General features: G+C 41.9%; 5 protein-coding genes across 5 annotated transcripts; 4 read left to right on the top strand and 1 right to left on the bottom strand.

Annotated features, from left to right (window-relative positions):
- Positions 1–500: 500 nt before the first annotated feature.
- Positions 501–1,747, top strand: BDB00DRAFT_798243 (uncharacterized protein). Its single transcript, XM_053121596.1, has 3 exons — positions 501–1,240; positions 1,369–1,420; positions 1,504–1,747. Exons 1-3 carry the CDS (start codon positions 569–571, stop codon positions 1,692–1,694), a joined length of 915 nt encoding a protein of 304 aa, XP_052985342.1. The 5' UTR covers positions 501–568; the 3' UTR covers positions 1,695–1,747.
- Positions 1,748–2,444: 697 nt separating this feature from the next.
- On the top strand, positions 2,445–3,957 carry BDB00DRAFT_333205 (uncharacterized protein). Its single transcript, XM_053116976.1, has one exon. It carries the CDS (start codon positions 2,657–2,659, stop codon positions 3,641–3,643), a length of 987 nt encoding a protein of 328 aa, XP_052985341.1. The 5' UTR covers positions 2,445–2,656; the 3' UTR covers positions 3,644–3,957.
- Positions 3,958–7,023: 3,066 nt separating this feature from the next.
- On the top strand, positions 7,024–8,807 carry BDB00DRAFT_867149 (translation initiation factor eIF 4e-like domain-containing protein; the record flags this gene model as incomplete). The annotated part of the gene is made up of 5 exons (XM_053126308.1): positions 7,024–7,607; positions 7,797–7,869; positions 7,932–8,026; positions 8,116–8,402; positions 8,491–8,807. The coding sequence occupies 5 exons, from the start codon at positions 7,024–7,026 to the stop codon at positions 8,805–8,807; spliced, it is 1,356 nt and encodes a 451-aa protein (XP_052985340.1).
- Positions 8,808–8,997: 190 nt separating this feature from the next.
- Positions 8,998–9,696, bottom strand: BDB00DRAFT_798235 (bola protein). Its single transcript, XM_053121595.1, has 2 exons — positions 9,340–9,696; positions 8,998–9,217 (listed from the first exon to the last, which is right to left on the bottom strand). The coding sequence occupies exons 1-2, from the start codon at positions 9,485–9,487 to the stop codon at positions 9,015–9,017; spliced, it is 351 nt and encodes a 116-aa protein (XP_052985339.1). The 5' UTR covers positions 9,488–9,696; the 3' UTR covers positions 8,998–9,014.
- Positions 9,697–11,766: 2,070 nt separating this feature from the next.
- BDB00DRAFT_783662 (uncharacterized protein) lies at positions 11,767–13,279 on the top strand (the record flags this gene model as incomplete). Its single annotated transcript, XM_053120400.1, has 3 exons — positions 11,767–12,309; positions 12,376–12,830; positions 12,940–13,279. 3 exons carry the CDS (start codon positions 11,767–11,769, stop codon positions 13,277–13,279), a joined length of 1,338 nt encoding a protein of 445 aa, XP_052985338.1.
- Positions 13,280–15,682: the final 2,403 nt, after the last annotated feature.

Here is a 15,682-nt window from a genome sequence, read left to right as displayed (position 1 = left end):
CTAAACAAAGGTCCAAGGAAAAGAGAGAGCGCGGGAGATGGTTGTTGTTGATGAACAGTCATATGGAAAACCAGCTGCATCCAGCAGGAGGGAGGGTGACCTCTGAAGCTTATTCATCATCTCGCCTACATGCCTTCCCCCCCAAAAAAAACCGCCACAGCCCATCAGCATAAGCAAGTATAGACAGCAACGAAAGGTTATCCCCTCTCCCCCCCTTCTCTCTCCCCTCTCACACTCTCTGACTGTTACCCTTCCCCCCCTTTTTCCCTCTCTCTCCCTCGCGCGCGGCCAGCGTGGTCTGTTATGTTTTGCTCAGGACCAACAATATTGCCCAACTTGGGAACCCTCGATGGCGTTCCGGCGGAGATGGGGGTTATGCGGTAAGCCTGTGTGTATGGCTGACTGTTGCTTGTTGTCGTTGCCGGGCTGTCTGGATGGGATATATATTTGTGTCTTGTAAACTCTCTTACTGTTTACGTAACTTCTTTCTCTTCTTTCTTTTTCTTCTTTCGTCCTTTAATTTTTTTTTTCATCCTTTGTGTTTCCTTTACAACACATCTTCAGTGATATGGCAACAGCACTTGAACACCCAGCATATATGCTAAGCGATGAAACGACATCACGACTAGATCAGTGTCGTTTGGTTCCAGACCGACTATCTTCACTATATTACCGTGCTCGACTGTATCCGGAAACGAACGCTGATGGCATACCAAGCGTATCATATAGCTTTCCGCAGCCTACATTGCTTGCGCTCTTGTTATCGCGGCTTTTGGATGCAGTTATTTTTACATCCGCCATCGCCATCACCGCTTATAATTATTGGGCTGGTGAGTTGCTGAATCCTATGCAAAAACAAGCCGGCTTGCTAGCATCTGCGCCGTCGTCATCCTCAGCATCACAATCAGTGTCGTCTTTAATATCATCTTCTTCCCATCACCATCATCGCCAGCAACATCAGCAATACCAGCAACAACACATGACCGATACTGCTAGCGCACTATTAGTGGATCGACGACGACGGTCGGCTGAACAACAAACTTCGGACAATAAGCTCGTAGATACTCGAAGACAGCGGACCGAAGAATGGGCGGAGTGCTTAGGTAAACCTCAACAACAACATCGCCAGCAACAACAACAGCAGCAGCACAGCCAACACCGTCCTAGTCAGCAACAGCAACAGCAAAGGCACCACCGACATAGCACATATGCACAGCCAACACTGGCCAGCATCAACAAAGTATGTACCAAACGATCTCTTCGGCAAAACAAAGTCTCTCCCCTTAAAATATATACATGGAATAAACAAAACAACATAACAACAAAAAAAAACTTACCCGCTGCTTTTTCTACCGTTTATTCGTATAGTCTCAAGCAAATCAGCAGCGCACGAAACACCGGTCAAAGTCATTTGATCAACGTACGTAATATATCCACCTGTCATGCTGGGGTATAGTCACTTTCTCTTACCATTAAATTATCTTATATTTTCTTTCATTTTAGCACGCGAAGAACAAGATGAGATGCTAGCCCGAATGCAAACACAGTTGCAGAATTTAATCCAGGAAGGCCAGGCTGCTCTGACAAGTACAGTGGACGTCTACGGAACAGCTGACGAAGACGACGACTACATTACTGCACTTCCAAGATCCACGAGAAACACAAGAGCCATGAAGCGTTACCACAGTGCTTAAATGACGCATATATATCATATATATTATACTCTTTCTTTATCATCACATTTGCCTCCTCCCCCTCAGAATCCCTTCTAACACACCACCCTCCTCCTCCTCCACTGTCTCCTCTCCTTTTTTTGTTCGAAACAAAAAAATACTTCACGCATATATACGTGAAACGCCTTCATATCGGTCCCGCCACTTTGCCAGTTTGGTTTTTTTTTTGTTTATATTTTAGATGGCTTTGTATAAAGTATAGGAATTTGAACTTGATCACACACGTTCAACAATGTACATGAACTGAAAGAATATAAGGTCGTATCTCATATCTTGTTTTTGTAATGACGGAGCTATCACCATCGTCTATCAGTGAAATGCGACGTGCATATGACATGCATACACGATACATAACAACAACAATCCCTTTCTTCTTTCTTCTCACCAGCGTCAATTCAATAAAAAGTCATTTTCATCATCATCATTATTATTGACTTCACAAAAAAATCGGCACTGTAATAAAAAATCGCTCCATACTATTATATCAACACCTTTCTTAAATATGCTATGAAAGAGTCTAATGCTGTGTAGCGTTGTACCTGGTGTCGTATTACACACCTTGGAAAGAAGATAGCAGCGGAACCACCACATTTCTTTGCAGATATGCTTCAGCGCATACCAAAAATATCGGTTGTCGGATTGCAGCGAACTCGAGTAGAATGGTGCATAGTTGCTGTCTTTGTTACTGACACATTGATGCTTTGCTTCTTGCTCGACATATCTATATTAACTGCTTCTGCTACTGTTACTGCTTCTACTGCGAGAAGTTGTTTGGCATCATGTGTCGTCCAAGACCATGACCTCTGAGTTTCAGTTTTATTTTCTGTCAGTGAAATTCATACGATAACGTTCTTTTTTGTTGTACTTTGATTCTATTCTAATAGCTACCACCTCCACACCTCGATTTCGAAATATTCTGTGCAATGCTGTTAGGCGAAATGGGTCGCAAAAAGAACAAGCAAGAAGACAATGTACAGAATATAGAACAGCCGCAACAGCCACCACAAAACCACCAACATTACCAGAGCGATAATGAAATACCAGCCATTACATTGACATACGGCTACGCATACATTTCCGTTAAAGGAGCCTACATTAATGAAATCGGTCGTCGAAATTATGGCGTTCCCCACCATTACGTTCAAAATCGATGGACACGCGATGGCAGCGACCATTCTCATTTGACGCTTATCCCTCCCCAGGAACTGAAAGTTGCTTTAGCCAACGCTGGAATTACCCTGCCGAAGAAACGCCAATCTCGAGCAATCAAAGCTTTAATCCAATGGATCACTGAGCGTGTTGGGGATCCAGCTACTTGGAATCCAAACGATTGGCCTGTGGATCTTGGTTTGGCGTTCTCGAACAAACAAGAAAAGGTTGTGCAAGAACATGAAGGAAGAGGAGGAGGTGCATCATCTGTATCCAAGCGTATCATCAGCAGCAAAGCATACTATCGTGTGATGCATTGGCCATTTGGTGAACGGATTCGACAGCTTCTTCAATTGAAACCAGCCTTTTTTCATGTGACAGTGGGATTCGATCCAACGGATGTGCATGGTGTTTACAAGGGGCCTGGAACGCTTCTTAGCCTTGACACCAGCAGCAGTCTGCTTTATTATCATCATACAGCTACCCAATACGGTATTGATGAAGAGCAAGTTCTTGTCAACGAATTAGCGAATCTTGTCAAGGTTGCCTGCCATTATATCAAGGATATCCTGTTTTTAGATGCGCTCGCCAACCGGTGTCTGTGTTATCGTGAGCAGTTGGATGCGTGCGCTGTTAATTGGAAGTTCATCCTACAGTACAGCAGTAGCTTGCAACTTTCTGAAGGAGACGAATTATGTATGTATCTATGTTTTATTATGGTGCTGACAACGTTTGTCAAGGATGATATGCATGACAATTGACGGTTATATTGATATTTTTCACTCTTTCATCTTTGTATTTCGTTTAGGGTTTGATGCACCCGAACTGCCTGAGTCTCTCGTACCCTCCAGGGCTTAGCAATCTACTAAGAACTGGTTGTAAATATTTCATCGTTTCTCTTTATTATCGTTCTATGATTTACATCTTACCATATATCCACAACCTGTCATAGCTTAAATTCCAAAAAAAAAAGCTGGTGCAATAGCAGCAGCAACATCAGCAATGATTTTTCGATCCTTCGTTTTGTTTTTGGTCTCACTACCTATTAAGGACCGATATTCAGTTCTGATCGTCGTCATGTTATCTGATTTGTGCTCGTCCAAAACGCGCATATATGTAAACCATTACCGTGAAGTAACAAAAACAACAACAATTGCCCCGTTTGAGCAATGACAGTTACCAGTATCAGAACAGTGACGTTCATGTGGGCCAGATATGTTATCAGCAGCAAAAACACTCTCCTTGCATATTCTGTAATACTTCAAAGATCATCAAATAGCCTGCTATACAGTATCAGGCAAAAGTAGATGAAATGTACAACAGCAGGTGGACCGCGAGTGCGTTCAGTGTATAGGACATAACCAGCAATGATGTGTAGTTTTGTTTTTTCCGTTTGCTGCAAGTAATTCACTCTGTAGAAAGGGAATGGGCGTCATATATTAATCATATAAACAAAACATCTTGCAGCATACATACACTCACGCATACACGAATTGAGCCTCTAAATATAGAAACACTGCACGTTATGTACAACTAATATGGCTCTGCTAAAGTGTTTCATATTTGCAAGTTTCCCATATGCTTTGCTAACTATTCTTTTTTATTACTATTACTATCGCTATTATGAATACGAGAATGCTAAAAGTGGTTTGTTATTGCTGTATGGTAGAAGCAACAACAAAGACACACAAAGCGATTCCTACTATAGCACACGATGAACAATTTGCCATATCAATAGCTGAAATAATACATCAGATTCAAACAAATCATATGTCTTTCGTCAGGGTATATCTTTACCTTCCTACCTTGGCTGTTTGTGACAAGACCGACAATAGGCTTCGACGTATTTCTATGCTATTCAGCGCTGCTCAACATATGTCACGCCTCTCCCATGTCACCTCAGTCGTCATATAATAAACATCATAACATGATGCAAGGTCATATGAATAGTAAAAAAAGCCCGAGATAAAATCTATATATGCTATAAGCTGTGAAGTCTCCATAACGCATGGTGTCATGATATATATGATTATATATATGAGTTTAACCGCCAGATAGCAAGAAAGAAGTTCTCATAATACTGTCTGCTATATTCTGTTGCGATTTATCTTTTGATACGAAATATCTAAGGGATACACCATAATATTCAGGCTTCTTTCTTTGTAAGAAGTGTCACTGATTACTTATCGGAAAAATCATGTCTCTCGTTTCGCTTTTATTACGATATTTCTTAGTATATCAAGCTTATTTGACTCGTTGGTATATACAACATCTTGTCGTTCCAAAAGTATCCCACTAAAATTATTGCTTTGTAAAAAAGCGATGTTTATTGGAAGTTGAAGGCCAAGTTCTGGGGGAAATCTACGTAAACAACGAAGGAAGTACAGTTGTGATGAAGAATGTCCCTACTGTAATAAGAAGACGTCGCGTTTATCATATCATTCATATGTATATCCGGTAGCATGTCATCCTTCAAATTAAAATCGAAAGAGCAAGGTTGAATAGACCTTATTCCAGCAAATAGGCAAAAGTTCGATCGATACTAGGCCCAATAATGTACATTTTGCCAATAGCCGTACAATAAATGCGAACAGTTGTGCCGCAGCCTCAAAAAAGGGTCTACTTCAAGGTTACAGGCCAAAGGGCAATTTTGTCTTTGCGAATATCTCTGAAAATGCAACACACGTACTTGAAGGGGATTTTATTGTATTGAGGTCAATTGACCAAAAATGATAGGTGACGTTCGATATAAAAAAAATACGCATATATTACATTATATCCCATCAATTTCTTCAACTAATGAGATTAAGTTGTAACGGGTCACTAATTTGACCTACAAGGCGTATGTAGCTGATACGACCGGTCAGCAACACCACTGCAGTAATTTTAAGCAGAGCTCGATAGAAACGAGTATGTTACGATTATTCTTAAACAACCATTATTATGTGTACATGACACATTTAGAGGCAAAAAGAAAGTGATAATGCAAAACTGCCATATTACAGTTACTGAGTCAGGAAGTAACAGCAAATCACTTAACAAGTTAAAACAACAGCAAAAACTCCGATATGTGAGATCAACCACTACTGGATCAAATGACAAGAGAAGGAACGGTATCATTATATGTACACACTGTCGACATCGCGGCGATATAGACCCCACTGTCATCAGGACTAACCGTAATGTCAAGGGTGGCCACCATAGAGTACAATGTCATACATGATGGCATACGAAGCTGTGTACTATAACTAAGCCTGCTGCTGCCTTAAACCGCTCGTATCAAGACTAATAGAAAACAAATTTAGACATCAATTTACTGGCTCCTCATCTACCACTCCATGATAAAGTGTGAATAAAAATGCATGCTGATGAAGATTTTTATTGAATGGAGGGAAAAAAGGCAGCACGTAACAAGCAAAATAAAATGATCGGCAATGTAGTATGTATGTGCTAGAATCAAATAACTGAATAAAGGAAACAACAATACTACATGATAAGGGGTGGTCTATGTTTAAATTGACAACTACTTATTTTACATAATCTAAGGCTTTTTTTGGTGTAGGAAGGTAGGCTGCTATAATTTTTGAGAAAATGCCATGTTGAAACGTATACCAGGTAGGAAACTCAACTTATCGTTTTTCATACAGAAAACCGGGGAACACCGCAAATAATATAGAGAGAGTATCATGGTTACCTAAAGCTATCTGTCAACCTGGTGGGACCACATCCATACATCCATCTCCGCAAAGGGGGGTTATCAGTTCTCAATAAGTGGTTTTTCCGCCACACTGTGTGTAGAATTGATGGACGCATCATTATAGTTACTTAAAGAGCACTTCTTAGCAATGCATAATTGTAAATTCCAGCAGTAGTACTCCTTTACCAACTGTATATATGACGAACGACGACGATAATAGCCAACAATTTAAACAAATAGCAAGGCGGAGTTTTGCGGTGCTGTTTCGCCATGCAGCCAGAGAGAAAGCCGTTGCGCACCACCCATAACCCTCCACAGGAACCGACACACACGCACACACGCACGAACTCCCGCCGGGTTCGTACTTGCTTATTAAATACCACACCGTGCGGCTCGTGTTCCCCTTTTTATTTTCATCTCGCCACTTTTGCTTCTTCCATTTAAATGACAGCTCCCAAACCCGAAGAATTAAACACAGCAGTGGATTCTTCAAAGTACACTCGGGCGTCAATGACGAGCACAACCACAGCAGCAGGAGCTATGGCAGGATCAGGAACAACAACAACTACGACACCAACACAGCAGCCGGCTCCACCCACCACCGTCAACCTGTCGCCCGCAGTGTCTGCGTTCCAGTTCCGGCCTCATAACAGCAACAACAGCAACCACCATCTGTCACCCCATCATCATCGACCATTAGATAGGTCCTTGTCATCCGAAGGTGTAGCTGGCTCTATTGGCATTAGTGGAAGCTATCATTCCAGCAACAACAATAACAACAAAAGTCGACTCTCGACCTCACCCTCCTCGTCACTGGACTTGAAACGTTCGCACTCGAACCATACGACGACACCAACAAACATAACGCGCTCTCCAAGTCCCGTGTCGCCCCGAGCCCAGAAGACTGTGATTAAGGATGGATATGTCTATAAAGATGAAGTGGTTATCCTTGATAAAGAGCAAAAGGAAGAACTGCTTAAAGTTGGTGAGATTGGATTGCAAAGTGAATGGACTTTTTGGTATGACAGGTAAAGTTTTGAGCTAGAAGGCTATCGTTTTTTCTCTATTTTATACCGTAAGCCATTGAACAGTTGTTCTTTACTGCTATGAACCTCCTTGCGACCTATTCTGCCTCTCTCGCCCCTTTACGATTACCTTTATTACATTCATTAACCCGCCTTTTTTGCCACTCCTTCTTTTGTGTATATATATACCAGATATGTACCGAATTTGCCTCCAACTGAATACGAGGCGAATTTGCAAGTGATTTCTACCGTTGGCACGGTGCAGGTAAGCATTAGCGGGGACACATGTATCCAGCTCATACATACTAATAGGTCACGATTCTACAGAAATTCTGGTCGATCTACAATAATATCGACGGACCAGATCAACTCGGCTTTCGGAGCAATTTGCATTTTATGCGAAAGGGCATTAAACCTATATGGTAACAACAGCAAAACAACATTCAGGGACAATGGGGAGGGCAAACTTTGCATGTATCTGATATAGAATACTCTTTTTTGCTTCATGAAGGGAGGATCCTCAAAACGAGCATGGAGGATCGTATAATTTTAAGATACCCAAAGCTCATTCCCCACTAGCCTGGCGCGACTTGCTCGTACTGTTGATTGGAGAGAAAATAGAAGGATGGGTTGGTGATACCGTATGTGGCGTCTCAGTATCGACGCGACAGCAATTTGATAATTACCAAGTGTGGACTGCCCATACCCACCATAGCGAAAACGTGGCCGATGGAAAAGTGCGTTCCAAATTGACTGAGCTACTACGACCTGCAGAAATCCAATCGTTTTATTATAAAGGTAAGTTTCATATATAGCGGAATAGGTGACCTTTAAGAGAAAGGATAAAGGGATATATCTTGAACACTGCTATGAATTACACCTACAGTTCACAAAAACCATGCTGCGTTCCAAAAGCCCTCACAGCACCATAACCAGCATCAACACCAGCACCAGCACCATCATAACTATCAACACCATCACAATCAACAACAGCATCAACAGCAACAACAACAACAGCAGCAGCAGCAGCAACAGTCTAAATGGCCGGATGATCCATCGAGCTTGCTGAAGACACCACTAGAAATGCGACAACGGATTACAGAAGAAAGTATTGAAAAGGTCGTTGCGGATATTGAGCGATTAAGCATGAAGCACAAGGAGCGAACAAGAAGTCAGCACCAACATCAACAACAAAATAATTGATGAAACTCCATAATCACGATCATATCATTTATACAAGCAAAATCAACTCCACGAACACGCACACGCACACGCACACTCGCACGTCATAATAATAAACAACAAATAATAATACCAATATCGTTCTGATGGGATTTTTGAATCTCTATTAGAAGATCATGAGCTTGAGGGTGGATGGAGGGATGGCATTATTCTATTTTGCAGATGTTTTCAACTATATATACAAGGTGTTAGAGCGAAAGAATTCTTAAATGTATCTGTGCACAACAGGGATATGTCAAGTACCTGGAGACCATGCATATCTTTGATCTCTTCCTTGAGAATCTGGTTCACCATGCGGTGCTGCTTGACGATCGAAGAGCCTTCAAAGGCTTTGGTTGCGATATCGATAGCATACATCGATCCACAGCCGCCTTATGATAATTTATTCATATTTTTAGTTATACCTTAAAAACATACCAATAGACAGACAGGCATAAAGTGTATATACACAGGAAGTTGTCTTAATAAGCAAAAAATAAGAGTTGTTTAATACCGGAGACGTCGACAACTCGCAGCTTGTGTGGTGTCAGAGCTTCAGTCAATTTGTCATGGATTTGTTTCTCGCCCTCCGACATGCGCATTGCGCTCGTGGTAGAGAACATGCGTCGGCGGGTGGCAGCAGCGGCGATCGATCGTAGCATGTTTTTATATGAAAATGACAAGTGGCCGAACAAGTGTGTAGGACTAACATAGCCCGACGTGACCCAGTGAGCCAAAAAAAAATGCGGGTCACAGCCAGTGGGCCCGACTGTTGCCGCTGCTTGTGCACCCGCACACGCTACTGAATGGGGTGCAAGTGCTGTAACATACAGTCACTTCAGAAAGTAAAGTCGCTGATTTTGAGTCTAATATCGTGCTGAAAAATTGTGCGTTCAACAATGATGTCGATTGATCCAAAAATAAAGTCGTGCTCACGTGTCATGAATTATCCTACTTATAATTTATTTTACAGATATTGAAGATGAGTATGCAATTTTTGTTATGAAGATGGACAAGGGCACGTTGTTGATGAGATTGGAGTTGAGCCGATGGATGTTGTTGATGAGGAGCTATTCGCTAGTGAAAGAATAAGTTCTCGTACTCAGTCCCTAATGAATAAACCTTCGGAAAGACCTAACCCTGTAATGCATCCAGTTATGGATAAGAGGAGTAGCGAAGATATTGATATGGAACTAATGCAATAAGCGACGCTATACGGTTTACTCTGATGAAGACAAGACTAGATTTTTTCATTTATTTTTCAGCAAATGCTTGAAAGCTTCTGCTGCAGCACGGCAATAAGGTATTCATATCCAAGCAGCACAGAGATGAATCAAACGTTATTACGAGGACCCTGAAAGCATCTTTGAGAAGAAAAATAAATCAGGTCGGCGTCGTATTCTTGGGGAAGAGCATAAACAGTTTCTTTTAAATTATATTGATTGAGAACCCTTCTGCCGTTGTCAATGAAGTAGTGGAAAGTTTGAAACAAAACTTTGAAGGTCTCAACGTTTCTCGTAGTACTGTTTACAACTTTATGACAACTCGGTGTAATCTGTCAATTAAGCAAGCACAGTTTCATCCTGTGGAAAGGAACAGTCGTGAGGAAAAAATTCAGCAAAGATACGACTGGGTCCAGAAGTGGCAGCAAACTGACCTGGATCTCATAACAAATTGTGTTTTTCTTGATGATGAATCAGCCTTTCACATTAATTTGAAACGGGGTATGGCTTGGTCAAAGAAAGGCACTCCTGCGATAGTTACAGTGACTACAACGAAAGCAAACGCAACATCGATTGTAGGTGCAATATCCGCCAATGGCTTAATAATATCAGCTAGCGAGTTCCAAAGCGTATCAAAAAGAGAAAGTTTGGACGTGCGACTGATGGTTATCGCACAGGGACAGTGACAGGCCATTATCTAAGCTTTAAAGGCTACTCTCGACGAAATGCGACAAGTATCCCGAAATGAAGGGACACTACCTTGTCACAGATAATGCTCCTATTCACAACTCAGCAGACATTGGTAAGTATATCAATTCATGAGGATACAGATTCGTATATCTACCTTCATATTCTCCTGAACTGAATCTAATTGAGCAGTTCTGGTCAGTTGTCAAAAGTAAATTTAAGCGAAATAAATTTTTGGAAAAAGAATCGCTAATGACAAGGATTAGTGAAGCATGCAGCATGCGATACCTTGTATTTGGTTTGTGCAGGCTGTGTTTTTTTGTGTACCCGAAAAATATGGGTTTTTCTTATCGGAAAAACTGTTTGCCGGATTTGGCTCCCAGGATTCCTGATCAATCGACATCATTGTTGAACGCACCTCAAATCAGCGACTTTACATTCTGAAGTGACTGTAAACTCAGGTACATACACACATACATTTCTGCGCTGTTGATTTATGGTAGTAATGCCGCAGCATTGCCTTAGTCACAGCAAACAAAGGTGTGGGGAAGACAGCAGGTGGGCTGAAGATCAAGGCCTATAGTAGGTTCCAAGTGTGTGTATATGTCGGTCTCGAGGTCGACCTCCATATGTGGCAAAACGGCTTACAAAACGCGTTTACTGGTGAGATGAACTCTTCCTCCACCCCCCTTACACACACACACACAAACCAAGAGACGACATATTCAAGAGAGGCCTAATGATAAATTCCCGGGAGTCGAGAGGCTATGACGCAATGGACGTGCATGCATGTACGGTTGACACGGCTGCAAGCTGAATGGAAAACAGATATCCCTTGGCGCAAAAAAAAAAGAGCTGTGGGTGGATGATGCCACCATGTGAAGATTTAACCGTAATACAACAACCTGACCTCGAATTTTTGTTTTTTTGGTAAAAGGAACTCTCCTCTTTCTTTTCCCTTTGTAATTTTTCCTCGGATACCTCTTGCTTATACAACAACACACGCTTAAAGCCAGACTATGAACTAGTCAATGTCACCCTCTTGCTGCTGTAATTGTTTATGCCTGTCGTCCAGACGACTTCAGGAACAGGACCAAGATCTGCTTATTCCCGAAGACGAACCCAATGCCTTTGATTTGACTTGGCGGAATTACCTTTTACCATCTTCATGCATTCCCAACATTTTCAAACGACAACAACCGATACGCCTCGGTGACGACGATGACGGAAACATTGTTGACCCTCACGACGAGTTGTTTATTTCACCAAATTACTATCAGGGCCGCGCTGTGCGTGGCTATCTCGACAATCCTCAAGACTGGGAGTTCGACTCGGTGCTTCACAACGACCAGCAACAATTCCCAGAATTTGTCACTCGAAATCCGTTCGGTCGAAAAAGTAGCAAGAAAAAGAGGAAGCATAAAAAACATCAGCATCACCACCACAACTATCCACGAGTCGTTCGTGAAGGAGTGGTGGATGGAGACGAAGAAGAAATATTCTCCGAGGATATCCAAGATGCCGAGTTTCTGGGCGACGATCAGATAGCTCACCTTGCCTATGAACGATCCAAGGTATATTTTGCCTATATCGTAATCTACAAATATATTTCGCAAATTAACCTATGCACACATACACAGAACATGGACCCGTACGGCGAAGAAGGATACATTGACTCCACTTACGACAGACCCATTTCTCAAGAAATGCAACCACCACCAGCGCATAAAGAGTTCTACGCTCCAAAAACCATGCCCTACTACTTTGTCAATGACGAGAACGACGAATATCACGATGAATATCACGACAAACCAAGGGTAGTACAACAGCAACAAGAGTATCATCAAAAACAGAAACAACCAGAAGAACAACGACAATGTGAAGCTTCCTCCTCATCAGCAACACACATAGCGACTGTAGCGGAACAAGCTCAGGACTTGCTAAGCGAACGATTGGATGACCTGACAGATAAACTCTTGTACATCCGACAAAACATGATGGACATAAACAAGAAACAAGAACAGGAACCTGATAATACGACACTTCACACATTAAAATATAGCAACGACAACCACAAGGGACCTGGCTCAGACAAGTAAGAACAAAGGGCGAGAAAGAAAGCACGAGTTTCGACCAAGCGTAAGGGTACAGAGAAGAGACAAATCAATGATGACTGATTGATATGGTGCGCGGGGGTGGTATAGAACAGCATCTGACATGGACTCGATTGCATCGGAAGCGTTGAACGAATACGAACGACCAGAGGTTGACGACGACGATGACGATGACGATGACGACCGACGACGACGACGCTCAGGTGCTTCGCAATACAGGTTTCCCTTTGGCGGTGGCGACTCTCCTCCATTCGGCTCCGACCATCATCCGTTTTCCTACTTTACCGACAATAACAATCACCGTCGTAATGCTTCTACTACATCAGCATCATCATTTTCTCCACCTAATAACAACTCGAGCGATGATAATACCCCAGGTCTCAACTTGCGCGGCGTCTTGGATTTCGGCAAGAGATGGCTAGGCGCCTAATGATCATACCCTTACCATTCTTCCTTCCTCTTCTTTACGTATCAACTCCTTCTCTCACGCCACCACTACACACTCTCCCCCTTTTCCTCTATTGTACTCATTTTCTACTCACCACAAATCATCTCCTCCTGTTTCTAAAATGCTAGATTCTTTATATTATATATGTTCCTTTCCATCCAGGTGCTTTTTTTTTCACAAACGAGCAACCAAACAATTAACTCTGTATGTAATATTTTTTATTCTTATTATTCTGTCACTTCGTAGTATGAGTGTTGTAGCAAACAACAAACAAACAAAAAAAAACTTTATTTTCTCGTAGTTCTCCTCTCTCCCCAAATGCTGGGCTGTTTAGGAAAGTTAAAATGGACAACAGCTGTTTTTGTAAAAATTATGGCAGCATGATTTGTCGTTCTCTCTCCGCCGTACCCTCACGTACAACACACAAATAGAGCAACCACGTGGACACATTTTCCCGCGTAAAATTGTATACTGCATTTTAGTAAACATGTTGATCGTAAGTGCAAAGTGCTTGCAAAAAGTAAATACTGTCATTGAACGCAGCATTCTGTAGTTCACCTGGAATGTTGCAAGCTCAAAGTGACTGATTTGCTGCTCGCTGTAGACTGTTTTCTAGCTGAAAAAAGATCGCCTATGATATGTATCATAACCACTGATAGTGACTTTTTGAGTTACAACCAAGTGACCGAACTTGTAGGATTTTATGGAACATAGAATCAGTGCTTTTCTACGACAAAATCGGCTATGTAAATTCAGCCCATCCTCTTTGTAATTCGAGACGCTAAATATATCACTCCACTCGTCGATGCTTGCAAACACATCACATGTTTTGCCTCTCTCACGCATTTGAATAAAAGGTTACCTTTCGATATGTATGCAGGCTTTCTTTTCGCGGTCCCCACAGCGCGCCTTTAATAGGATCTGCATGGATAACAAAGAACTTAATCAAATCAAGGTATCTTTCGAGTTTAACACGAATAGCCAATAGAGCTTCAGCACTACAAGGAGAATTTACTTGCGTTAGTAGACCAAGTCGGACACCTTTCCATTCCAGGCGGTGATATCGGCCGATTACGTTATGAAAGCTGAAGAAGGTTTGTGATTATTATTGCTTGGGTGTTATGTCTTGAGTGAGTGGTCTGCCTTTGACGACAGGTTCTATAAGAGAATCATACCAGAACGAAGGTGCTTATCAGCTGGCAGCTCTTTCGCATCTTTAGACGGACAGAATTCAATTCTCTGTATATAGCTTTCCTTTATATTGAGCTATATTGAGCTATATTGAGCTATATTGAGCTTGAAGAAAATAGAAAAGCGAATAAAAGGTGAAATAAAAACCAGCTAGAAAGAGTATCAGCAGATCAATAATCGAAGGCGTGTCATAGTTTTTTTTTCAAAATGAAGCTTAAGCAGTTGTTCGACCTTCTTGCTACTATCAATATCAACAGCAAATGAATGCGATCAAGGGCCGGTAAAATTTCTCTATTCGCTTCCCAGTGCTTCGTCGACAGAGCACCCCAATCTCCAGCATGCCTCTATTGGAACATTATACGTACGCGCATTGCCGAAATAGCTTTCAAGGAAAACAATAATTTCCTCAAAAAACGACCTTAACCAAATTGCTCAAGTCGATCATTTATGGCAAATCACATCCAAAACTAAGATATCGTTGATCACTTTTTAAAATTATACGACCTCTTTAGACCACTGTAAAAGACAACTCAGGATTCGGATTGGTGCCTGAATCCGGCTGATATAACGCCACTAAAAGGGATGTTCTCTAGCGTAAAGCATTTAAAATAAATAAATAAAGGAGAATTGCCCGGCGCGTACGGCGTCCGACAACATACTGTGTCAAACATGCTACGCTCTCTTTCCTAATCATTACTATTTCGAAAACGCCAAAACACGACGAACGAGTTCGATGCCCAAGTTGCCACAGCAACTGCTGTAACTATGGCAACTATTGCTGCTCTTAAAAACGTGCTTTATAATCCATACTGCTCATTCGCCAAATCTCCTTCAACGTCTGCATCCGTGCGAGATGTTAGCAAAGCACGTACGCACAAGAAATCAGAAGTAGACGAGCAACAGCAATAGCAAAAAGTTACCCAAAGTAGCCTTGAGCTACTTTCAACAAGCATGCGATACTTGGCAATCTACCACCGTCTCAGCCCGTACAGGTCCCCCGCGTTTTGTTGTCAATGACAGCAACAGTCACCAGCATATCCGTGAGGAAGCGCATTTTTTGAACGTCTTCTTGAAAAGAAAAACCGTTAAAAGCTCGTGCCCAGCAGCATATCATTATCGAGTTTTGTACTGTACTCAACAAACTATGTGAATTATGCTTAAGCCTTGTGGTAAAAGGCTACCATTTGTCGCTAT

This window comes from Zychaea mexicana, assembly GCF_025766255.1.
Source record: "Zychaea mexicana strain RSA 1403 chromosome Unknown BDB00scaffold_3, whole genome shotgun sequence".
NCBI classification, from domain to species: domain Eukaryota; kingdom Fungi; phylum Mucoromycota; class Mucoromycetes; order Mucorales; family Lichtheimiaceae; genus Zychaea; species Zychaea mexicana.
This window is presented reverse-complemented; position numbering and strand designations above follow the sequence as displayed.